We start from the raw sequence: 27,200 nt of genomic DNA, 5'->3' as shown, positions 1-27,200 counted from the left end.
TTTCAGTTTTTTAAAATAGTTTTTAAAGTTTCAGTTATAATGGTAATCTCTTGCTGTAGAAGTTACTATGGCTTTCTGTTTGATTTAAACAAAGAAAAATGTGTGTAATGACTAAGGAAGTAAAATGAAGTAGAAGCCACAGCAATAAGAAAAATGGAACATTAAAAAATTCATTACCGGGACAGTACTATGTCATATTTAGAAATAAAGATGTGTACTTTATATTGGCACCTATTTTGACGTGGGAAATATTTCTTTACTTCTTTTAACTTTACATAGAAATATATAGAAAAGAGTAAAATGAAACTGTGCATGGGAATGTTGTATAAAAGTACTTATGAGTTAGTCAAGTAGGATTTTTTAAATTGTAATACTATTGTCTAATAAGATAAAAGTTTCATGTCTCTCACTACTAGTTTTTATATCAGCCATCATCTTCATGTACAGAGCAATCAGATGATTGTTCAAAAACCAAGTAATTCTTTCTTTTATTACTGAATTGCTGCCACACAAATAAAGGTCACATGGCGGAGTGGCAGTCTGCCAGTGTATGGCAACCCAGTGATTGCGATTTTTCAACCGTATTATTCTGAGGATACTGTGCTAATCAAGAACTACCCATAACTAATGTATAAATAACTGCTTGTTTATCTCTACAGTAATCCCACTGAAATTATATATACACAGAAAAAGCTTATGATAGAAGGTAGAAAATGAATGCTTCAAGGAATATTGTACATTAGGTATTTGTAAGCAAGAGTTCATAAAAATAGTTATTTTTATATATCCTCAAGAACTTCTGGAACCTACAGGTTTGTGGCTGTTGTTTGCTACCTACCATGATCTTTGCCTTCTGAGGCTACTTTCTGTTTTTTTTAAAACTAGTTTTCCTTTGGTCAGTGTTGTTCATCCTTAAACCACTGTGTATAAGTGACTTTATTGAGTCAGACACTTCACATAAATATGACATTTAAATTGGAAAGCTGACCACTAAATAGTCTAATTTCCACACCTGTCTTTAGACTGTTGCACAGGATAGTTGAGCTTAAAAAGCATAGTGTATTAAATATTCAGCATATTTGGGTCACTTCTACTCTTTTGTCGGATCACTTATGATGGTATAATCAGAAGTTTGCTGTTAAAAGTTATTTTCTAAATTGTCACCACACCTATAATATTTTTAGATGATATAAATTAGATTTGTTAGTTTTATCACAACCCTGAAAAGCAAATGAGTCGGGGATGACTGATTGGGTAAAGAATTGTTTCAAAGAGCATGTCAAAGATTATAAGGAGTTTTAAAAGACTTAAGTCATTCTAATTTTAGCCATTCATATGTGCATGTATATACACATTTTTACACAAAAGCTATAAATTCACACTTACTTGAAGTATTGCCACTTGGTGGTTTAGTTTATTAAAACCATTGCTATAATATAGTTATTTTACAAAATATGTTCTGTCATCAACTATTCATAAAGAACTTGGTTAGGAAGAGTGTCTCTCCTTAACAGAGTCATAATTCAGGGTCAAGGAAAGGAGATTTATCCATAAGAAAATATCCCCTAAATGGTTTTGTTGTTGCTGCTGCTGTTGTTTCTGTTTTGTTTTTAACTCTTCTGGTTTCAGTAAATCCATCTTTTACAAAATTATAGAAATTTCATTGGGTTTTTTAAGTTGTATCCCTATAAATGTAAAGATGGAGGAGACTAGACTTTTAAGGGAAAAGACATGGACTTTAGATTCTTGAGGTTTTTGTTTTATTTTAATTCTCTTTTTATCCTATTTCATAGAGGAGTGAAGGTTAGAAAGCGATTGGGTAAAAGATGGCAACAGACATCAGAAATACGTAACCACAGTGAGGTCTTCTTAAAAGCGGTTGCTATTGAATTGTTTTCTATCATACTAGCAAAGTTCAAGATGTTCTTTTAAAATGTGTACTTGGTGAGTCTTACTGATTTGGACTACTGCTGTTCATTTCTCAGTTTAACTGAGTTATGGCTCTTAATCACATCTTACTGCCCAAAACTTCTAACCCAAAAAGAAAAAGAGAGAGAGAAAACTTTGTTACTGGCTCTCTGACAATGGCAGGGAGTGTGTTAAACCAGTGTAAAATTCAATTAAACTGTCTAGCCAGGTTTTTGAAGCTGAAATGCAGACCCTTTCTGTTAAGCTTCTTATTTTCCTGTGGCCGACACCAGTGGATGCTGGGTTATGCCAAAACCAACAGGCTGTAAAGTACCTTGTTTCATGCTCCCAGCTGATCAATATTTTTATTTTCCAGGCTTGCCCAGAAATCTGGAGGCAGTATCACCTAACGGTGAGTAGAAACACCTTTTTTATTTTCCCCAAGACCTAGCCTCTTTATCCTTCTCTGAACTGCTGACCATAAAATACAGACAAGCATCTTCTACTGGAAGATAATCAACATCTGAAGAGTTTTTGCACTGAAACAGCAATAATACACTTTTTCTCTCCTCCCCTGCCCACTGCTCTGTCCTTTATCTCCTGTTCCTAAAAGATGTGGATTGTTTTTTTATTACTCACGTCATGTAACGATTACCTCATGGTGTCTCTCAGTCTTCCCAAACTATATTCATTAAATCAAAGAGGGAAAGTTACAATGGGAGCCATAAAAAATCATAGTAATCCAGTGTCTAATATGTTGTATTTTATCTACAGTCTATAAGCATACAGTCCCCTTTACCTTCCATTATCAATTTTCCAGCTTTACTGAAATAGTTACATCTATTTTTTAATCAAGCTAGACAAAGCTTAGTGTATCTTTCCTATAGAGCAATGCAAGTGTCGTGTCCTTAAACCCTTCTTGGCTTATTCAGTGTGTATAAATATCTGCTTAATACCATTCAAGTTATTCAATTCTCCACTTTCCTTTTATTGTGGTTTTAGGCTAAGTAGAAGCAAAAAACAGTTTGTTGTGGAGTCATTTGACTAATGCTCAGTATCATGAAGTCAGTTATTTCTAATAGTCAGCATAAGTAATTTTGATAATTCACAGTAGCCCTACTAGTCATGTTTTTAAATGTATTAAATATATTGTGCTACGCAAGAGACAATGAAAATTACTCTTGTAATTATACAAACTACATAAAAGCTGTTTTCTTAAACTTTAATGTATTAAAAAGTTTTCTTTATGGAAAACAAGTAGTAAAAATAGAAAGGGCAGCATTTTTACCAGATAGGTCATCTTTTTTTCAGATAGCTCTCCTTATTGGGGAATAAAATCTTATTGCTCTCCTTTTGGGGGAATAAAAGCTAAACCAGTAAGTAGACTCACACTGCCAACATGTCCGCCACGGGTCCAGGAAGCAAGGATGGGGGGGGTCGTTTCCATGCTCTGTTATCACTGTTTAATTTATTTAAAGATTTTTAGTAGAAAGTTGTAATTCCTCAACTGTCTCTTAATTCCAAATTGGGTTTTCTTAAAATCCTTAGTGTGAAACCAAAGAATATATATACACACACACATAACCAAATATGTTACATATTTTAAAGATATAACTTATAAGACTACATTGTATCTGTGCTTATGTGTAAATTTTTTTATCCTAACATGCTATGGTGAAATCCTTATAGCCTAAACTTGATTGGAATCCAATCATATATTATACCTACAAGATCACGGTCACTGTTTGTATAGCATTTTTTTATCAGAGTGTTCATTAAGTGCATTAAGTAATAAATGGCCGAATGGATTTGGCAGCGCATTTCTTTTCCCTAAACTAGAGAATCCCAGTCTTGAAAACTTGAAGTGCCGGCAGTGCTGTTTTTACCGGCGCTCCTTTCATTATTTGCCCCTGTGTTCTTTTATGTAACTCTCTCAGAAGACTAGAAATTGGCACCTAGTATAACAAATGTTTGAAGGTTTGTTTAATAGTATAGCTTTTAAAAAATATAAATTGTAAAAAGAATAGGAAAAATTAATGAAACAAAATCAGTTAACTTGGAGAGAATTACAGTATCTTCTATCTGTAGGTACAATGAACTCATTTTGAAAATCCATTTGTCTCAATCTAGAATCCTGATTAATTTTCAAAATAATATTGTAGCAACCATCACCATTCATGATGATCATGTTTAAATTAATAACTAGGAATAGTTTACAAATATAAATGCCAAATTTGTATATTTATAAATATATGCACATATATGTCAATTCGGGTAAAGTAAAATAAATGGTTATGTACAGAGGCAGTACCCAGATGTTTACAATTATGCAGTGTTTAGTTCTGAATGGAAGCAGAGCGCGGGGCGAGGCTGCCTGACTCCGGCTCTCACCAGGCGATGGACTGCCATCTATTGACGCGTAGAAGCCCTCACAGGTGCAGGGGCCTCGTCAGAGGGAGCCGCGGCCGAGCCATGAAGCCTGGGTTAGAATTGCTGCTGTGTCTTGATTTAAACCAGTCTTCTGAAAACTCTGGAAATGTTACACTTAATCATGGGTTAATTTCTTTTTCTGATCAAAAAGTGTTCAACTCTTACCCAAAATGAACTATGCTTTTGGCTCGGGGGTTGTGGGTTTATTAGTATATTCAGTTTGGAAATGTTTATTTACATTTGGGAACTTCTCCATTGCTTTTATCTACCTTCCAGTCAGGAAGACTAGAAGGACATTTACACAAGCGAGAGTATAGCAAATATAATTTCAGGTCTGTCCAGGAAACACTTTCTTTAAAAATTAAAAATAAAACTGAAATAAAAAAGCCTATAGTTAAGCAGAGTATTGTTTTTCAAACACATAAGAAAGGTGGTGAAGTTGATTGGTACAAGTGGGCTGGTGAAATGTTCCAAATCAAATTTTCTTCAAACACATTCTAAAAAAAGAGACGTGTTCACTCTTCTTAGCAGTTTTGTGAGAGCTCAAATAAAGCCTTCTTAACAAATGATATCTGAATAGAATAGGTTTTTAACCAACTTGACTAGACTTTACTACATTAATAAAGAATAAGACCATTATTCTAAAGGGTACATGCTAATAAAATTCTAAAACACTACCTATGTTTCTATATAGATATAGTACATATATGCTATTTGGCTACATCATTTTTCTTGATATATTTTAATAGCTATAAAATTGTCATATGATTAACGACTTTAGATTATCACTTTGGAGACCTGCATGGGAAAAAGAAAAAAATAAGATTTTTATTTAGCAATTAAATAATTTTCCCAAATAGTTTATGCATTTACCTCCTTCAAAATGTTCAGAAAGTTTTTTAAATCTTCAGTAATATAGCACTGTTCTTGTATTTTAATTTATTAAACTTTCCAATTTTGGTTAATGCCTGACTTTGAATATTCTTTTTCATCTTTCAGATAACTCATTCTAGATGAAAATTTTCCCTCTTTAACTATTCAAGAAGGAAAGTCCCTTCCCCCACCCCTGTCATTTCTAGTCTCATTTCTATTAAAAATCCTAGGCCAAAATGGCCACCAACAGAGTGTTCCAACCAACAGGATTTTTAACTAGTAGAGGCGATAATTTGACATGCTTTGGACGTTTTGTTCATCTTGATTTTAATCTATTTTTAAAAAGTAACTACGAGTTTGCTATTTGGGGGCTGTATGTGTGAAGAACCAAAGAGGACAATACATCTTTTATGTGTAATTTTGCCCCTGGATTTCTTTGTGTGCATTGTTAAAATGTGTTACCACCTTACTACCTTTTATTTTAACTTCAAACTGTAAGCAGAAAGCAAATGTAATTCTTTTAGGAAGAATTACATTTTAAATGTTTCTTTATGTCTAATCTTTGGATTGCCTAGAATTCATACTTCAACAAGTCAAATACTTGCTGTCAGGAAAATGGGGAGTGAAGTTTCCTTCCCTTTTTTGCTGGCCTAGAAAAGGCTTGTGACCAGGGGTTAATAGTAGGCTTACCTTAACTGGTTGAATGCCAGAGTGTATGTTACAGACCAAAAGAAAGGAATAAGAAAATGGAATTTGATTGCGAGGCTATAGCTATACAGAGAGGTCTTCATCCTGCAATTATGGTGTAAGAGAGGGTAACTGTTTTCTAGTTGCCTAATACTAAAAAGTAGTTTTTTTGTAAGTTAAAATGTGAAATAGAGTTTCAAAAAGTCATCCTCAGGCCAGGATTTTTTTCTTTTCGTGAAAAAAAGAAAACCCTCTTTTAATTAGATGTATGTTGGGAATCTTAAACCTTTCTGAGGGCTCCTTGGCCGCGCACCCTGTGCTGCAGAACCCACAAGAACCCACTGTACGTGGTGGGTGTCGAGTGGTGGGTGTCACGTGTCTGTAAGAAAACAGAACTGGTTACATACTATATTTTAAAATATTAACTCCAGGGTTAAGATTTTTAAAAGGGCTGAATTATTTAAATCAACCCTTTTTAAATTTTTTAAAATATATTTTTAGAGATTTTATTTATTTTTAGAGAGATGGGAAGGGAGGGAGAAAGAGAGAGAGAGACATTAATGTGGGAGAGATACATTGACCCATTGCCTCTCACACATGCTCAACTGGGGATCTGGTCCACAACCCAGACATGTGCCCTGACCAGGAATTGAACCTTCAACCTTTGAGTTCACAGGCCAACACTCAATCCACTGAGCCACGCAGGGCTAGATCAACTTTTTCTTCGTACAGTTTTTTTGAGGACTGGCCTTGGTTATCCTAAAGTAACACTTTTATAAGTTAATTTATTTTGGTAGTTCACTTCATTGCCAACTTCCTCAAGACCAAGGAGTACTTTTGTTTACATTGTAGATTTCTTTCCTCTGTATCAGACATGACTACTTCAATGTTTGGATTAGTTAAATATTGCTATCGAGATGTTACATCTCTGTCAAATTTTCAAAGATTTAGTTTTCATTAAAGATACCCATAGTACTAAAACACTGTTGAGGTATGACTGGAATTGTGCTCTGACGTATTAGCAGACACGTGACTGTTTTGTTGTACCTCAAGGCTGTCTGAAGAAAAAGAATTTTCTGAATAAGCACTGATAAACTTATTTTCTGTGATAACAGAGATAGAAAATACATTTCGACAGTGACTAAAATCTTTAAGATTTTTTGAATGGAAATTTTATGTGAATACTTCCATGTTTATTTACTTGTTTTTAAAAAATTTAGTGTGAACATTTTGCTGGCAGTTTTTTTACTTGATTCGTACAATGTTTTGAGTTTAGTGTAAAAGATAATTACTACATTTACAGAGTAGGTCAACTGATTTTTTTTTTTAATCTTTATTTCTGCTGGCATGTTGGACCACATCTTGCCAGAACTTATCATTCGAAGCAATTGGAAAATGCAATTTCAAAGCAAATGAAACCTGGAATTATCAATCTCAATAAATGAGATTCATTTAAAAATAAATACAATTTGCCAAATCATCAAAAAGCAATTTTCTAAAGCTTCTGTAAAAGAGGAAGAAAGCGAATATTGTGAATTATAAATGCATATGTTATTTTTCCTTTCACAGTGTTTCCTCGGACATTTAAACGATTTGTACACAAACTTATTTTTGAATGGGGTAAAATAAAATTATTTCTTTTCAGACATAATTTATTTCTATTTATTGAAGTACATGAAAGAACCTTCATATTTTCTTCTTTTCAAACAAATACTGAGGTGTCATCTCATTCAGAAAAATTCCCAATTTAATTGATTTTCAATATTTTAATGAAGAAATGAATTTGTTTTAAATGGGAAATCAATGTGGCATATTCTGAGCATATTTTTTCTTGTTAATATATTTAAGTAATATTAGTGCTTTATGACAATTTTAATATAGATTTAAATGTTTCAGATAATCAAGCAATGAAAAGGATGTATACACAATTAGAAAACATTCATTATAAACATGTGGCTGAGAAGCAGCTGTGTTTTTGCCACCCTCTAAATATCATTAATGTTCTAATCACCCATCGCCATGGTTTCTATTCATTTTTTATGTAGTACATGTTGGTCAATAATAAACTAATTGAATGAGACTCTACTGTAAACAGTAACTTTTCTTTATTTGGTCAAAAAAATGTTTCTATGCTTTTTTGTCTTCCCCTTAGGGGCTGGGGGCAAAGACCATCATATTTAGGAATATATTTACTGTTTGGGCCTCAAGTTTACTTCTGTTTTAAAATTTTAAACTGTTGTTGTAGACTTCATTCTGTCATCTATTAACAAATGTCTCTCCTGAGGAGGATGAAAGAAAATGACTTTTGGACTCAACAGGGTCCTTTTTCTCTGTTTACCTTTGCTCACAAAGGGATTATAGTCCGTCATTACAGGGGCAGTTCCTCCCTGATTGGTAAATTTTGTGGTGATTGAATTCTTCTAAGTATTTATAATATTTTCTTTCTTCTTAAAAAACACATACATTATTCATATAATATCAAAAGAAACTACTTTTTTTACTCATAACTCTACACTTAAAGTGCTTCTATTCTGACAAAATGAATATGAACAGGTAGCCTGAGAATTTTCAAAGTTCATGCAGTCTTAACACTGCATAGTGTCTGACTATGAATTATAGTTTAAAAATCTGGATTGGTGCCTATTCTTTGTCATTTTAACTGTACATCATGAACACAGAAGTATTATGTAAAATAATTTTAGCACACTAGAGTGATTGATTTTCCTGTGATTTTGAACAGGTGATTCATGCTAGTCCTTAAACAAATACATACCAAGTGGTTCCAGTTTGTCATACTCTTCTCTAGACATCTCGGTGGAAATAATAAAAGTAGATAAAGCATACCGGACCCACGGCATTTGTATTAAAACATTTCTTTCAGCAGTTAGTGTGTGAAGACGTGACAGAAGGCCTGGCAAGTGACAGCGACTCCTAATGGGTTTAAGTATTTAAGAGTCACTTAGAGTCTGGCAGACACGACCAGCCATGACCTTTAAGGGTGCTGGTTAGTCATTTGAATGTTCTGCAGGAAAAGACCCTGAAAGAGTCCCTTGGCTTGTTGACATGAATGGTCTCCGAACTCCCGCACATTGTATTTCCTGTTGTGGTATAAACTGCAGTAGCAAACTCAAGTTGAATTAAGTTTATGGTTTTAAAACCTAAATCTCTTACATGACCAAAAGTTAATGAGTAGACCAAAGCCATCAGATTTTACGCTTGGTTCATTTGCCACTTGATCCCTACACACCCAGAAGCCATGGGTGCTGCATTTTGGGGCCTCTGTATTCTCTTCCAGACGTTTTGAACTCAGTCGTGGTCCTCCAAGACCAACAGCTCTAGTTTTCTTAGATACATCAAAGATATTATAAGGAGAAAAATGCTCCATTTTTAGAGAGCATTTAACCAAAAAAAATTTAATATCTTTAGAATTAAAATAGCCTTTACCTTAATTGGTATATTAATATACTTGTAAATCACTTCAAAAACAAGAATTGTTTCATGGGAATGTTCAGAAATAAGCTTTATAAAAAGAATTCACAGGTGCGAGTTAATTTGTAATAAAGTTGTCCCACTATTTTCATTCCTTTTTTCAAAAATGATGTAAGACCAAATCTATTTGATAACTTTTATAAGGTCATCTTTATAATTTTGTAATATGTCTTTGTCTATAAATACCCATTTTGCAAAAATATTTTTTCCTGATTGGATTTGTGGATTACCCCACATGCCTTTTCAGTTACGGGAACTGAGTTTGGAGTGTTCCTTAAGTTTGTTTCTATAATAAAACCTCAGTTTGTCTTTCTTGGACCTCTCACATTTTCTTATGTTATAGTTATGCCGCGTCCCCTTCTCATTTTACTGACGTCCTTAGAAAAATAGTCCATAAAATTGAGCTGGAGGGGGAGGCTTATTTCTTAGGAAGTCACTAGGGAAGGTGTTTGGGGTTTTTAATCACAATATAGGAAAAGAACGCCAGCTTTGGAGTCAGACTTTGGTTCAAATTCTGACCCTTTCATTGACTAGACGTGCACACCTAGTTAGAATATTCATCTTTAAATCCTTGGTTTCTTGATCTGAAAAATGGGCATAAAACCCTCTAGAGTTGTTGTTAGGAGGCAGTGGGGTGGTCACTGTGAGGTACTTAGCACGGTGCCTGGCCCAGAGCCCCAGCACAGCGAACGCACAGGCTCTGCCTCCATCAGAGGCCGCCTCTGGACGAAGAGCCCAAACTCGGGTTACGTGGTGTCTTTGAGGAGGCTGTTGTTTGCCTGTGATGAGGAGGTTCATAACGACCACTTGACTCTCCGTCTCCTAAAACTGTTTCCTCCTTACAGTTACTGAAATTAAAATACTCACAAGCAGTGTTTTTTGTTAACAAGATATTTACCTCAGTTTTTAATCTTCCAATTATTTATGCTAGTCTTCTGTTCTAGAAATGCAGGTGAGAAACTTTTAATCAAATATAGAAAACATTTTCTTAATTTTGCTTAAAAAATCATAAAGGCATTTAAGAGTATAGGTCACAAAAAAATCTTTAGGCTACTTCCTTTCCTGATGAAAATGTGTAAAATATATGTCATATAAGGGTACAACTATATCATGTTGAAAAATATTGTTAATAAATATATAATTCTTAAATGGTGACTTCAGTTTCATTTGAACATAGTTATCACAAGCAGACAAAATTACATAAATCTTTACTTCCTTTGTAAATAATGAGGATAATATGAAATTGAATAATTCTCACACACAAACACCAATTATAATACTTTCTGCTGGGGTAGAGGGTTTATGTTAATCAGATGAGAGATGAAACAAATAGCGTATCAGTTTTTGCACCTCGGGTTAAAGTGCTTCGAGCCTTCACATGCTGATGCCAGACACCAGCCTGACCTCACGGCACAGTGTGGAGGTAGAAGAGCTTGGTCAGTTGTGTTGCAGATTCCCACCCACGTTCTCCTGTGAGTCCAGCAAAAAAGGCAGCACAGAATGAAGCACTTTCTTGGTGCATGGGATTTGTATTCTTCAAAGAGCATTCCTACTTTGTTTGTTCTTTATTTTAAGACAAGCAGGAGCTAAGATGGAGCAGATTGTAAAAGCAGAAAAGCATGACTTGCCCCCTTTAAACAGGTCCTTACAGCTGTGGAATCCCCTGCCTTTGTGACTGGTGGTTAAGAGCATTTTTCAGCAGAATAAGCAGGGTCAGGGTGTGGGGAGGGGAGGTCTGTGTGTTGTAAGTCATGTGGAGTCATGGTAAAAATGAAAATCTCGGGGCTTATTTTTGATCCCCTGTGTATTGGATAATAAATATAATAAAGCTACAGTTCTGTTAGTCCACATTTTTTTCAATGATGATTTATGTACAGTTGTATGCTATATATGTAAGCAGATTTGAATATGTTAAAGACTTCATATGGTCAGAAGGTGTTTATTCATGCAGATTCTATGTTTTACAGTCCACCTCAGTAAACAGATCAAATATCCCGGGATTCACACATGCCTGTGTTCTCTCCTGCCCTCCTCATCCGTCCACCCCGCGTCAAAGCTCGTGGTCCTTTTCCATCCGTGTACTAAAAGGTTCTTTGTAAACCAGGCCATTTGTCCATCATTGTTTGGGGTGCAAACAGTGGTAAGAGACCCTGTCACCGATCCCGCGTGCTGTGAATGGCAGCTCCTCTCCGGACAATTGGCGGAGGGGCCGGGAAATATTCCTGAGAGGATTATTTAACCTTTCAATTTAGAGGGCACAAAGCCCGGCTGATTAATGAACTTTCTGATGGGCGCCGATAAGCGGATATATTTCTTTATTTCCCCTAAAAGTGATTCCTTCTCCTGTCCATATTACTATAATCTTAAACATAAAATGTGGCAAATAGATTAAAAAACAGCACTAAAGAGTTTATCTGGCTGGCAAACTGAAGGAGCTAAATTAAAATTGGTAATGACAGCAGTGGCTCGGCCTCATATATGGTTTTTAAATGCACTGTGTATTTTGAAGAGACGTATTCTCCATCGTGCTCGGTAATGACTGCTTCTGGTGCACGGTCTGGGACTGGCTTCTGTTATCCCCACCCCAAGCCCCCCGCCCCAAAATGAGTTGTGTTATCTGGATGGCTGCAGACACATACGCATCCCCCTTTCTCACTGCATGGGCAGACAAGGTCGATAGCATTACAAGGTATTTGTGGCAGTGCTTGTTTCAGTTTTCAGAGCTGCCAGTTTCCAGGCGGATTTGAATTACAAAAGAAGAAGCTGGCATGAAAATTGAAAGGTTTTATCGGCTGGTCTGAAGCCTCATAGCACATTGCTTATTTATGCAGTCCATTTGCACCAGGAAATATAAAAAGGAAATACATTTTTAAAATAAGGCCATAAAGACCCAGATATGTTTAAGATGGCAAATAAAATATAGATACCTATAATATCTTTCCAGGAAACGATTTTCACTTAATGTTGCACATTACTTCAGAAGAGCGTTTATGTTGCTGTCATAAATTTGTGCGTTTGTGTCACTGTGTAGGTAGTCTCTGGGGATTAAGAAGGAAGCCTTTGCTAACTTACTTTAAAATTAAAATAGACGGAGGGATAGCTCTGCCGTTGGAGAGCTACATTGGAAATATTTAAATAGGGTGGTAAATTAAACTTAAACTAACATTTTTGCATTCCATGTAAAATTAGCTATGGCCCAGTGAATAAATGCCACTACCTTTGGAGAAAATTGGGATGTTGTTTAAGCCATGAAGATGTGGAGCGTTCGGGAGTGAATTACTGTGGTCCTTGCTGTCTTGCATATGTTCCTTGTTCTCTGCTTACTGGGGTTTTCTTTTTGTTGGTGGTGGGGTGTTTTTGTTTTTTTCTTTTGCGGGGGAGGGATTTCATGTACAAAAAAGTCATTAATAAGTTTAATAACTTATTTTTATAAAACTCGTGTTTCTTTTACTCTTCAAATATATTGTCTCTCAGAGATTGCTGAATGCTCAATGTTGTTAATATATAGTCTTTTCACTATTAGAAGTTATACCAGCAGTTAACCTTTAGTCATATTACTTTAGTGTAGGTTCAACTTACTAAAAAAATAAATACACTCATGCAGTCCCTTATGCTTTTGTTTACATAAAGTGAGATCTAAGTATATAGACATACTGCAAGGCCTTGAATAATTAATAGTCTTACTACTGGTCATCTGTAACCTTCAGCCCATTGGTTTGTAAAACTTAGGAGTATCCAAGAGGGGCAGGGAGGAAGTTACGTGTATACAGAAGTACCAAATCAGTAAAGCAACACTGTTTATTCTGCTACCATTCCAGTGAACACTGTTTTAGAATCCATTTTCCAATAAAGCAAATTACTCTCAGCAAAACCATGAGAGATGCAGTTTTTTGCAGTTTTCATTTTCACCAGAGTCTGGTACCTTTCTCATGTTTTCATGACCTGGGCTAATTGCTTCATGTAGATTTTGGGAGGGGTTTTTAGACAAGAGAAAATATCAAAAGCACACACGTCTGCTGCATGCTAATTATGTGCTGTACATTTTTTCATGAATTTTCATAAGGATTTTTTTTCTACGTAGCATGTGTGACTTAATGATGTAATCACCCGATAGACTAGAAAATGCTCCAAAGGAGACGTTCCGGTCTGTTGTGTACATAATACATGTCTCAGAAATCTGCCTAATTAAGGAATTACCCGATGGATTGGGAGTCTGTTGGGTACATGACATCGTTTTTTTTAACACAAAAATATACAGGTACATCATTACACATGGTGCTTTTAGTGGCCTTTTTAGGATGTAGGAAAATTAGTAGCGGTGTCCACTGGAATACAATTGAATTCTTTCTTTCACTGAGAAAAATAAAAGCTTAAAAATTCATAAAGGGAACTTTGTTTTAAAATAACGTCAAAGCCTTACCTTAGAGAAAATTTCTTCCAGTATTCCTTAAGGAGAAGTAATAGTGTGAATATTTGCCAGAACACTGCACAAATGGGTGGTTTTTGCAAAACGCCCGTTGGAATAAGACCTGGAGTTCAGATGCCCAGGTGTGAGGGGCACGTCCCCAGAACAACGCACGAGGAGTGGGGACAGGGCGTCGTCTACATTTTCGGTCACGTGGGATCCTTAGTTTTGCCTTCTCACAGACTCAGCTTTGGTTCAGTTCACTGCAGAACTGTTGGCCCAGCTTTTAAATTCTTCCTTTGATTCCTTTAGGCCTCAGATATGAGTTTCCTTGACTGTGTACCAGTTACATTGCTGTTGTCACTTTTATTGTAAACAACACCAAAGAAAGGGGAGGGTACCCCTTTTTCTTTCCCTGTCTACTCTTTATAAAACTAAATAAAATGCTTAGAGAACTATGTCTTATCTCTAGAGTAAGCAGGAAAAATATGTTTATACAGGGGAAAAGTATATTTTTAATTTAAACCTTTGTTCAGCTCAAATGTCCGTCAAGTGTTATAAATCATACCACTAGGTCCCTTCTTCAGTTGATGGCCTTTGACTGTGATTGCAAGGGTTTTTTGGGTTTTTTTTGTTTGTTTTTTTTGCTGGCTGTTAACATTTAATTCATATTTCCAATTATGATTTAATGCTTTGTCATTTTTTATCTACTTATTGTAAGTTTATATATATATATTTTATTGATTATGCCATTACAGTTCTATTTCCCCCCTTCATTCCCCTCCACCCTGCACACCCCTCCCCCACCGTACCCCTCCCTTTGGTTTATGACCATGTGTCTCAAGTTCTTTAGATTCTGTATTTCCCATACAATTCTTGCCCTCCCCCCTATCTATTTTCTACCTACCGTCTATGCTACTTATTTTCTGTACCTTCTCCCCCCTTCTCCTCCTCCCACTCCCCTGTTGCTAACCCTCCAGGTGATCTTCATTTCTATGGTTCTGCTCCTGATCTAGCTGTCCTCTTAGTTTGCTTTTGTTTTAGGTGTGGTTCTTAGTAACTGTGAGTTTGCTGTCCTTTCACTGTTCATGTGATGGCATGTTTTTGGTTTGTGGTAGCATCTTCTTGGGAAATTCTGGTTGATTACTTGGGTTAGTTTTTTTTTTTAATACATGAATATTGATGAGAGGCTTTTTTTCATGAGTTTATTAAAAGAATAAGTTGATTGGGAAAACTTAGAAAGAATAAGGTTGTCAGGCATGAAAAGCGTGTAACTTTAGAGATGTACTTGCTCAGAAAGCCTGGAGTTAAGCTCAGTACTTTACTCAGTGTTGTGTTTGGTCATGAATACATTTACATCAAGTACTTGACATACTTTTTAATATATGTTTATAGAACACACTGGATTAACAAATAAGAGCATATAGTCTAGTCTTTAAGCATATATGTATGATTATTAAAAATAAGTCCATTTTGTAGTCATGAGAGTAGAAAATGCCCTTTAATTAGTGGAATTGAGTACATATCCTGTAAAGAGCTTCAACAAGATGCAAGTCCTCCTTGGATCAAAGTTGGTTTATATAAGGGCAGCTCAAGGTCACAGAGGGAGATGCCCAGCAGGTTCATTTGCATAAAAAATTACTGTTAGAAATAGGACACTGAGGCAACTCTGGCAGTTTGATCTCTTGGCCTTTGTCATGGAGATTCCTAGTAGGGAAGGGAATGAGGCCAGTGTCCCAGATAATGATTAACTGTTTTAATGGCATTCATTCATTCATTCTGCGCTAACTACTCATGCAGAAAAAAGGGTTATGTAAAATGACATTAGAAGAAAATCATTTGTAATCGTTGCATCGGGCTGCACTTTGAGGAGACATTAGGAGTAAATCCGTGGCGTGGTAGGCTTATGCTTTATCTTCTGATATTTACTGAGTTTACTGGTGCATGAAAAGCTTTCAGCAAGAATAGCAGATGGGATGGACCTTTCATAGGTAATGCTATCTACCAGGTTATTACTTCTATATATTGATAGTAAAGTAATCTCTAAGATATCACGCCACAAATATAGATTATTTAAATGTTTGTCACAAAAAAGAAGAAAGAAAAAGAGTTGCTTTCATTAATAGTTCATTGGGTATCCACTAGGTCAAAGTCTTCAGATAAATATTTCAACTTAAAGTTCTAAAACACTGCGTTTGTTCCTGCATTTAACTTTTCGTCTGCAGTACACACATGTGTGACAGAACCCTGAGCTTAGAATTAATCAGTTGACACATTCTGCTTTAAATTGGACCTTTACTGCTAATTAAAAAATAAAGACATGCTCCAAGGCAGAAGTATTAAGTCACAGATTTTTGTTTCTAGCACTTGAAATAGCTGTAAGATTTTTGTTAGATCATAGTATGAAAACTTGTCCACTGGAAATCGTTACCGAGTTTTCAGTACTGTATTCTAATACAGAGACGTTCTTTAATTAGCTAAGATCTGGGCTGATTTCATTCCTATTAAGTCCTAGTACATGATAGTTTATTAAAATGAGAGTATGTAGATAGTGTTTGTCATGTCATTTACTAATTAATTATTGTGAAACAGTTTAGAATTTCATAGCACAATATAAGGACAGTTGCTATTTTTATTAGTAATAATGGAAGTTTTTAACTAGTGACATTATTCAGATGAATGAACATCCAAATGTCTACACTTCATCCATGGGCATAAATGAACCAGAGGGGCTAAATCTGAGGCTGTTTGAATGAGATTACTTCCCAAATAAAACAAGCGTCAGCATGAAACATGCTTTCAAAATCTTGATTTAAAAGTACCTGTTTATCCCTAGTATTGTAAGACCGAACCCCTGTTCTCTGTATTACTAACTCCTTCCTAATTCTGCCAGAGTAGGTGCCACACTTTCAGACACTTAGGAAGTTCTGTTAATTTGCTCAGGCATTTTAATACATAACAACTTAATTTGATAGGTCGTCTTTAGTGACTAAAATGTACCGGATGCCCACCGTGGGCAGTGTCCTTTACATATGCATTACCTCATTATTCATTTAGTAATATTTACTGAACTGCTATACGCCTGGCCCGGCTCCAGGAGCCCGGGTACGGCAGTGAACCAAAAACAAGCAAATCCCTGTGGGCGAGGAGGCCATGGATGTATAGGAAAAATGAACAAGTGAAATATAAAGTGCCGCAGATGAAGTAAGTGCCGTGGCGTTTTCAGAAAGGGCACTGAAGCAGGGTAGTGGGAAGCACCATTGGAAGAGAGCTTTAAATAGGGTGATGGGGAAGGCCATACTAGGAAGGTGACATGTGAGCCAAGACATGAAGGAATTCTCCACTTTCATGGGAGGAAAGCGTGACGTGGGCAGATGGAACAGCACTGGGACTACCTGCAGTTTCCTCAGACACGCGATACAGTCAGGTTCCCCGTGCCTTATGCCTGGAATGCCGTCCCAGTGAGCGTTTCCCCGAAAGTCGACCTAAGTCACTGCTGATGACCCTCATTCACATAACTATTTCAGTCGCCTACCATTCGTTACCATCCGATAGTGTGTGTTGTTGCTTTTATTTATCTGTCTTCCACCATGGAGATGTGAGCAATGGTTTTGCTTTGCTCGCTTCTCAGTCACCTAATCCTGGAACACACACGCCCATGTGTCAGGCACTCAATATTGTTGTAAGTCAGTTAATGAAAGAACGCGTGCCTGTGCTCATGCCCGGTGCCCGCACTGGCGGAGGCGCCCTTGGACTGATGTTCTGCTCTACCCGTCCCTCTCCTTTCTCCCACGCACGGTCTGGTTTCTCGGAGAAGTCACCCATGTTCTATTCCTCGGCATCTTTCTACTTGTCATGAACCCGTTACAATCTGACTTTGCCCCAACCCCTCAAGTGAAACTGCTCACAACGGTCCCCCTTGCAAACAACCCCCTGATTGCCAAGTCTGGGGGATTTCACGTGTCTTCATCTTACTTGACCCATCAGAAGCTTTTAAGGAAGCTAGAAGAACAGCTTCTTCCTTGAGACATTTATCTGTTCTACCTTCACATGTATCACACCATCTCTTTTGATTTTCTTTCTTTCTTTCCCTTAAACAACATATGCTCTTGGTTGCAATTTTGTGTTACAAGCAATATACCTACCTTATTATTTCTACCTAATAATTTCCTGTCTTCCTGGTGCTCTATTAGCTGAACCAATTTATAAACCACTCTAATGAATGGTACATGCGTATGTGCATACTTGTTAAAACTGTGTTTTAGCTGCTCTTAATTTATAAGCCACTTTGCTTATTGGAGACTAAGACATTTGTTGGTTATGTTTCCTCTTGTATCCTGATCGATAACAGCTGAGGTTTAAAATTTCACCGTGTGTGGCATTTGTAGTCATTCTCAGCAGACAGGACCTTTCCGGCTGTTGGCGTCCTCCGGTATTCCACTTTAGGAAATACGCACCAAAGTCAAGTTGTTTGAGGAAGAATTTTATAGCCTGTATTTTCCTATGTCAAGAAAATAAAACCTGCCACGTGGAACAACAGCAAAATTAGTCAGCAGACCAGTACTTTATTATAGGGTCCCCATAAAGAACATAAGAAATAAACTTAGCCAAGTTTATTCCCATCCTTTCAATCTCAAAAAAAAAGGTGGGGAGGGGATTAGATTTTTCTCCCTCTGTTTAAAGACCCCGCTGCCTCAGGGATTTTGCTCAATCCATTTTTACCTTTCCTCTGTTTTCAACTCTTCCATCTGCACTGGCGTTCTCAAGGGTTCGAGTCCCTCCCATTCTAATGGCAGACGTCCCCAACACTCCCCTCCCTCACCCAGGTCCTGCCTTGTCTCGTTCCGTCCCTTCTTACTCATGCTTCTCGAAATCATACGTACCTGCTGTCTCCTTTTCTTCAACCTTCATTTTATTTTTTAAAATTTTTACCATGAAATGTAATATACATGCTGCGAAGTGCATGAAACGTGCAGGATTTAATAATGTAGTTATATAACACTCAAATTGTATAACACGACTATCTTTGAGAAACAGAAAGTCGTGGGTACCCTGAAACCCTCCGCCCACTGTCCTCTCCCCTCCTAGAAGTAACCACCTCTGGGCCTTACGGGTAATCCTTTCCTTGCTCCTCTTCATAGCTTGACCACCTTTGCATGCCTGTCTTCACTACCCAGCCTCTGCCCTCTACTTTCAATTCCAGATTCTAACAATAAGGTTATCTGTGAACAATTGTCAAATCTAACGGATGTTTCTCAGTTCTAATCCCACCAGGCCTCTCTGCTGTATTTGACCCTGTAGTTCAGTTCGGCCTTTTTGAACCTGCTCTCTAAGGTCTGTAACTGTCCTCCAATGGCTCTGCACCCTTTCACCTTTCCTTCTCTCCCCCTCAAATGTTGTTATGCCGAGGATTCCAGCTGTAGCTCCCTGCTGTGCGTGCTGGTGGCAGCCGTCCTGTTCACTCTGGTCATCTCAGCCTCCACTGTTGAACAGATCACTTCCAGATTTGATCGGTTCAGACATGTTGCCCAAGCTTTAGCCCCACATAGACAACCGCCTGGTGGACATCTCCACCTACGTGCCCCACGTCCGAGACAGATTTCATCATCTTCCTCTCTACACCGCCTCCTCCTTTTCCTACCTTTTCTGAATCAGTTGTTCACACCACGGCTCTCCACCAGTTCACTGAAGATAGAAAGCTGGAGAACATCCTGATTCTCCTTTGCCTCATCCGTCTTACATTTTCAGTACTCAGGTAGAACCAGTTTTATTTCCTAATGTAGTTTCCAAATCTATCCCCTTTGCCCAACCCTTATTACTCTCATAGTTTGGGCCCCCATCGCCTCGCCAGGAAGTGCTGACAGCCATCTCAGCGGTCTTCCGTCTGCATCTAACCTTCTCCTGCCCATATTCACCCTCCTTGTAGCCGCGAGCCAAAGTGGTTTTCCAAAATGCAATCCCAGCTACCTGCTCCTGCACGTAGAACCTTACACATAACCCTAGATAAAGCCCAAGCCCCTTCACACGACTTATAAGGCCTCCCAGTTTTTTGCCATGCTTTCTCCAGCCTCGTTTTCCTTACCCCTGGTGCGCACTTTCTTAGTTTCATGCCCTTGTTCATGCTGTCCCTCTACCGAGGATTCTCCATTTAACTTACACCTAACTCTCTGAGAGTAAATGTAAATGTCACACTTCCAGGAAGACTTTCCCTGACTGCCTTACCCATCTAATGGTGGGTCTCCCTTGCCCCTTCATTAATGATGCTTCTGCCACTGTACCGACATCGTCCTGCCGTGACCTATTTTTGTGCCCGTCGTGTTCTACTAGACTGTTACTCTTTCCGTCTGAGATACCTGATACCTAACACAGTGCTGGATGCAAAGCTGAAGGAATGAGGAGTGAGGGAGGAGAGGAAGGCGCACAGTAATGTTAAGAACAAAAGACTCATTATCACACGATATGCTTTAATACGGGGTCTCCGTACCAAACTTTAGGAGGGAGTATTTCTAAGGACTCTCTTACTGAAAAAGAGCTTCTCTGGAAAGAATGAGGTCTTAATTTTCTCCTAAAATTTAATAAACCTTTGCAAATATTTATGTTGCAGACTAAACCTGGACCACCCAAAAAGCCGAAGACCCCTCCTGGACAGTCGGCCCTGGTGTATTGCTACAACTGCGGTCAGGAAGGCCATTACGGACACGTGAGTCTGAGCGCTGTCGGGCACGGAGAGTTCCGTCATTGCGGGTGCGGTGGGCGAGGAACAAACTCAAAGCAAACGTAATTCCAAATGCCTACTTTTTAATAAACTGATATCTTCAAGTGAAATTCAATAGAGTTTCAACTCATTGACTTCTTCCATCCCTGACAGAGGAACAGATCTGTCAGCGCTTGTTCCTCTGATTGATTTAAATGTATGTGAACAGGTTAAGCTAAAGCAAACACAGCTCACAAAATCAGTCCAGGAAATAATAGTAGCGAACAGAACGGTAGCTGTTCTCATGTATTCTAACGATCACTGTTGCTTTAAAACGGCCAAATTATGGTTTTAGGTTTCTACCTTAACCTCGTAGGTTTGCCTTATACCTTTCAGAACCCAAAAAGTTCCAGAAAGTCAACAAGAGAATAAATCTAAAAACAGTCACAAGGAAATAATAAAGATAAACAAAATTATTGAAATAGAAAACAAAATTAGTAACATCAACAGAGCTGGTTCTTTGAAAACATTTTCTTTTTAAAAGAAAAGAGACTTCTGGAAAAGTTACAGAAAAAAGAAAAGGTACAAGTGTAAATGAGTTAAAAGTGTAAATAGTTTAAAATACAGTATAACTTTTAACTATAAGAATACTGTATAAGCTTTGTAAAGTTCAAAGTGAAATTTGATAATTATCTAGAAAAATATAAATTAATCAAAATTACTAAAGAACAAACCTATTTGAACTGATACCACTAGAGAAATTGAATTAGTAATCAGAATTTTCCGCACTGAAATATACCAGACCCGATGGTTTTATAGTCAAGTTTTACCGAAACTTTATTCAGAAACACTCTCCAAGAGAACACTACCCAGCTTATTCTGTGAAACTGTTACAGCCTAAAGCCATTGCAAAATACAGGGTCCGGCAGAAGTAGCACCTGCATGAGCGTGGTTGATAGGGTAATCATAAGGGTGTAATTGTTTATAGTTTTACTTTGAACATTTCACCTAAAATGTCATATGGTGTGCTTGAGTGTGTTTTTTTTAATGTTACAGAATTATGTGCTTATATGATATTTTGTAATAAAAAGGGGCCTTACTTGTGCCGGACCCTGTATTTACAGGACATCATTTCTGCGCAGGTCAAACTTCAACACTTCAAACTTGCATTGTTGTTTATTGGAGTATTCGTTAGTGGTAAGAGTATAAAGCATATGAGGATGGTAGATACCAATTTAAGAGAGTGGCACCTTTGGGAAAGGGAATGATATAAATGAGAAATGGGAAAGAGTTACACAGATTATTTCAGTTATATTGGTGATACTTTAATTCTTAGGGAGGAAAACAAGTAAATTCAGGTAACATGTTATAAAGCTGAATGGTAGGTACAGATTTCCATCACGTTATTTTCTATACTTAAGTATACATTTTAAATGACTCGTAATTTTCTAATCTATGCAAATTATGTTCCTAAGTATACATATGTATGTGCCAGCTTGGTCAGATGTCTTAGAATTACAAATTACTTTGGTTAATACCAAAATTATGATAAATCAGCTAAAATTCATATGGATATTTCACACACTTTCTTCCTAAGAGGTATTCTAGTTTTTCTTCAAGATGACAAAACAGCAATGGGAAAGTTCCAAAGGGAAAGCTTTTTCAAAGAAAAGATACTTGGTCTCAGACATGCCGAACAGATAGTGTCACAGATCATGATAAAGAAAGCCTGCTCTGTGGGGCATGTCAGGCCAAGGACACGGATTTGGGAACTGCCAGCCAAGGGAAGGGTCGTGCAAGTAGGGAGCTGGCCTAGGGTGATGAGTGACAGGAGTGATTCGTCTGGACTGGAAGGAGCACAAAGAGGAGAGGACTCCTTTGGGATGTTTCAGAATCATCTTGGATTGTTTTCAAACCAGATACAACCCACCACCACCCTGCTCCCCACCGTAAGAATCGACTGCCCACAGGAGCAGTAAGTGTTGAGTTAAACTAAGCTTCAGACCATGTGTGTGGCAAGAAAAAGAGCACAGAGTTAGGAAGCCACCCCCACATTTAGGGTGTGAATGAGAAGGGAAAGTGCCTGATGAAAGGCTGTTGAAGAGGCCGACCCAACAGGTCTGATACAACGTAAGGCCAGAAAAATAAACCCCTTCACAGGTATGAGGCCTGTAGTAGGGACCTGTTGCTGTCAACTCAGACTGGGGGAGCGGTTTGGCAGGGAAGATTGAAAAAGATAAGGGTTTCATAGTAAAGAAGTAAGGGGAGAAAATTCAGTCCAGAAAGAAGTAGCGTGTAAACATGATTAGTCAGGCTGGGCGGCCCTCCCGGTGTCCCAGCAAGGCCACACAGCGTAGCACCAACGACGAGTGTCAGTGATGGGCGCTCCTCTGTAATCACCGTGCTCCACAGCCTTGCAAAAGCTGTGTCTGAACAGTGTGCCCTGGTGACGCCCTAATTTCCAGTACAATTCGCAGGAATGTGAAGAGAGGCGGATGTTCCACCAGACCTTTCCGACATCTCCATTCATCTACTACTATGATGACAAATATGAAATTCGGGAGAGAGAACACAGAATAAAACGAAAAGTAAAAGGTATGTTACTAGACTTCTTGCTAGATCAACTTTGCAGTAGTTCCTTAATGTCTTTTTTTGCACTGTCTTTACCTGGAGTGGGGGTCGTTGGTTAACACAGAGAATGGTTTTAATAATTACCATAGACACTGGAACTTTCTTGATCTCCAGAAATCAACACCCACTTCAAAAATCATGTGTGGTAATCTCTTAACAATAAACATTTTTCTAACATAACTGACCGCTTTAGAAAATGTCCAGAAAATACTTCTATCCATGTATGTAGGCAGAATTTTTTAAAGGCTCCTTCGAGATTTTTCTATGTGACTAGTTATTATTTTTTCCCTTCATATTATCTCTTGAATTTTTCATGGAAGGAAAGGCTCTCCCGACTGGGTGAACTCCTGGGGCTTCCCCAGAGAAGCCATTTCCTATCAGCCATGGTTACAAGCAGACCCCCGGGTCCGCAGCCGCCCTCTGCGGTCTCGTTATTTTCTATTGCTAGAACATAAAGTTCTCTCTCACTGAATTATCCTCTAATGTAAGTCTGTTTTCTCTACCTCTGCTCCTTCTTGTGACGGACTTCAAGGCGGTTCATTGGGCTATTCTTCTGGCTTTGGGACGAAACAGTTCTGTGTTTTCAAGTTGACCTGTGCCTTGTCGACTCCGGGCCTTTGTGCTATTCTTTTCCAGACTTTCTTTAAAGGAATAAAAAGAAATTCGTGGCTGTATCATCTCTGGATTAAAGGATTATGGGTGCTGCTGTTTTATTTTTTTTTATTTATTTTTTTTTTGCTGTTTTATTTTTTTATAGTTTTTTGTATTTCCCAAGTTTTTTATAACGAGCATTTATAAGTCTGATAATCAGAGAAAAGCCGTTTTTTTTCCTTTTTGACTAGTTATGTTGACAGCCATGGCGTAGATCCACTTGGAAGTTTGCTGTGTTCGTCGGCACTTTTATTTTTTGGTCTCCTAAATATACTGCTTTGCACTTCACTGTGGGGGAGGGTGGCGCTCCTCTTCAGTCTTTGAAGGTTTAGTGACATGTTAACTCCCATCCCTCACTGTGACCTCATCTCCCACCCACCCAACCAGAGTCACTGTCAGCAGGCACTCACAGTAAGAGTCAAGTCCTAATAAAACATAGCATCAGATCTGCACTAAAACCTCTGAGATACAAGTGTGCGCATGTGTGCACACGCACTCTCCAAGCCATTGATCTCTGGAGGATTAATTCGTCCAGTTTGGCATCCACCTCTAAGTGCTGTGGCCAAACTTGATCTTCAGAGTGTAATTGAAATGTCACGTGAGACTGTCAGTAGGACACATTATGCATCTTCCTTCCCCTTATCATCAAGGGCTGTCCATTGAATTGGTCAGACGTGACGTTTCTTCACAAAGCTAAAATGATTACTGCTCTCACTGGTCCTCGTCTGCATTGTTTAACGTAATTATATTGAGCAGAATAAATGTCATCAGATTTCTGGATGTTTTTCATTGTTAGCAATCAGAAATCTAGAACTGTATTACACAATTTTTAGTGAGTGATTTTTACCTTAGTGAAGGTTCTTTAGAATATCATAACATTAATGCACTTAAACGTCTGGCCTCCCTCTGTGCTAAGGTCTTTATAGACCTGGGAAAGCTCTGCACCGACTGTCTAGCTGCAGGATATGGAAGAATACTTTTATGTTTTGCAGAACTCCAGAAAAATGGGAATCTTCCAAGGCAGTTCAAGAGGCTGCATATGAAAGCAGCAAGTCAGAGATCCCACCATGACGTGAGGAAGAGCCAGGCCTCGTGGAGAAGCAGCAGGTGGCCTCCGGAAAAGAAAGAGGCCCAAAAAGAAACGATGAGCAGGAGCAACAGAGAGCGTGAAAAGCACAGGAAGACTGACAGGTGCCACGACGTGGAGGAGGACTTTCCCAGGGGCCCCAAAACACACTCTTCCCCTGGCGCTTTCAAAACCCAGAAGCCTCGCAAGTCCTTTCAGCACTCCCACTACCACAAGCCAAGAGAAGACAAGCTGCCCAAAGAGTCTAAGCGGGGCAAGCACAGGAAAAAGGAGGGCTGCCTGGAGGAGGAAGACAATGATAATCTGTTTCTCATTAAGCAGAGGAAAAAAAAGTCCAAACTGTGAGACATCTTCTGATTTGGCTTTCCGGTATCTGTCTGTGCTTCGTGTCTGTACATTCTGGCAGTATTTTTATCATCTAAGATTGAATAATGGGAGTTTGTTTTATTTTGGTTTTGGGGGGTTTTTTTGGTGTTTTGGTTTTGGGGGTAATCTCAGCCATACCTAGAGTTGCTGAACAAAGACTTTAGAGATCTGTTCTCTGTATCCACCAGGTTACTAGATTAAAAAAACAACAGAAAGATGAGCCCAGGTTTCTTTCCCTGTTCCAGTTGGTCATTTTCACTCAGAATCCTACAGGTAGGAAAAATTAATCTTTTCAAAGGAATATTAAAAAGTGCTTTGGACAAATAAAAGCTCCACAAATGTAATTCATCTGCAGTATATGTAAATTAAATCCTTGCAGGGAGAAAAATGAACACTAACATGAAAAATTCATCCATCTGTTCCATCAGTACTCTTGTTTTAACATTAGAAAGATAATAGCTACAGATTTGTGCTTCTCATGCTTCTGAAGCTGGCGTCAGAGTCTTCCTTTGGTCCAAGCAGTAAAGGCTGCGAGGTAAAGGGTCCGTCCTTGGAGCCCTGCATAGGCAGGGGCTGGGCTGGTGCAGGTACAAGCGAGGACTCCATCCAGCGTAAATGTCACAAGCCAGAGTTCCTGAAACAAGGCAAAAGAGTCATCAAACATTTTGACATAATCACAATGAAATCATTTTTACAGTCACACCTCAAGAAGATGTCACTCAGATACATAAAAATGAATATTGCCCTATTTAAAAAGTTGTTCTGTTTTCATGGATTTTTAAACTGCCACGGAGCTGTACAGAAATTTTTGTACTTGTGAACCTTTTGTACTCATCAAAGCATAATGTTAAAATTATTAGCAGAAAAATAAAATGTCGGAAATGGAGTAAATAAGTGTGTCTGTGATGTAAAAAGACAATGAGAGTTTGGGTGGCAGAGGTCATAGTTGGGTTGGACAAGTGACCAAAGTTGTAAGAGCTGCACTAAGTGGAGTTGGAGTGCTCTGCTGCCCAAGTACCAGTTCTGTGCCGTGGTTAAAGGAGGTAGATCAGTTAACTGGGGCAGTTTGTGATACCCAATTCTTACACTGGCGTTTGACTCTTTGTGAAGTACACAGACCGCCATGTGTCTGGTAGGGTCGGCTCTCCTGCCTTTTCCGGGGAAAGGATCTCCCCCCACAAGTCAGCTTCCATGTGAACTGTAGTTCCGCCGTCCTCGGTCCACACCGGCCGTGTGGCTGCCCGGCTCTCAGCTGAGCGGAAGGGCTTGTTGCCCTCCTCCTCCCAGTACCCCCCTTCCCTCAGCAGTCCCCCACCCTTAGTTCATGTCCATGGGTCGTGTATGTAAGTTCTTTTGCTTCTCCTTTTCCTGTACTATTCTTAACTTCCCCCTGTCTATTTTGTGCCTACCTATTATGCTTCTTATTCCCTGTACCTTTCCCCCATCCTCCCCCTTCCCCTCCCTGCTGATAACCCTCCACTCAATCTCCATTTCTGTGATTCTGTTCTTGTTCTAGTTGTTTGTTTAGTTTGTTTTTGTTTTTGTTTTACATTCAGTTGTTGATATTTGTGAGTTTGTTGTCACTTTACTGTTTGTAGTTTTGATTTTTCTTTCTCTTAAATAAGTCACTTTAACATTTCATATAAGGGCTTGGTGATGATGAACTCCTTTAGCTTTACCTTGTCTGGGAAACACTTTATCTGCCCTTCCATTATGTCAGCTTTGCTAGATAGAGTAACCCTGGATGCAGGTCCTTGCTTTTCATCATTTTGAGTACTTCTTGCCAATCCCCTCTTGCCTGCAAAGTGTTCTTTTGGGAAATCAGCTGATAGTCTTATGAGAGTTACTTTTGTAAAATAACTCTCTTCTTTTCTCTTGCTACTTTTAAGATTCTCTCTTTAGCCCTGGCTGGTGTGGCTCAGTTGATAGAGCACTGGCCTGTGAACCAAAGAGTTGCTGGTTCAGTTCCCAGTCAGGGC

General features: G+C 38.3%; 1 protein-coding gene across 5 annotated transcripts in view; it reads left to right on the top strand.

The window, feature by feature from the left end:
- Positions 1-26,127, top strand: part of ZCCHC7 (zinc finger CCHC-type containing 7) — a 211,113-nt gene extending 184,986 nt beyond the window's left edge. For all 5 annotated transcript variants that reach the window (XM_037144543.2, XM_037144541.2, XM_037144542.2 and 2 more), the window contains exons 6-9: positions 2,285-2,320; positions 20,397-20,492; positions 22,964-23,081; positions 24,761-26,127. In XM_037144543.2, the coding sequence (XP_037000438.2) occupies positions 2,285-2,320; positions 20,397-20,492; positions 22,964-23,081; positions 24,761-25,200 (690 nt within the window). In that variant the 3' untranslated portion in view covers positions 25,201-26,127. The remainder of the gene's footprint in view (positions 1-2,284; positions 2,321-20,396; positions 20,493-22,963; positions 23,082-24,760) is intronic.
- The last annotated feature ends 1,073 nt before the right edge of the window (positions 26,128-27,200 follow it).

Source organism: Artibeus jamaicensis, unplaced genomic scaffold (assembly GCF_021234435.1).
Source record: "Artibeus jamaicensis isolate MK-2021 breed Jamaican fruit bat unplaced genomic scaffold, CSHL_Jam_final scaffold_1964, whole genome shotgun sequence".
Classification (NCBI taxonomy): domain Eukaryota; kingdom Metazoa; phylum Chordata; class Mammalia; order Chiroptera; family Phyllostomidae; genus Artibeus; species Artibeus jamaicensis.
This window is presented reverse-complemented; position numbering and strand designations above follow the sequence as displayed.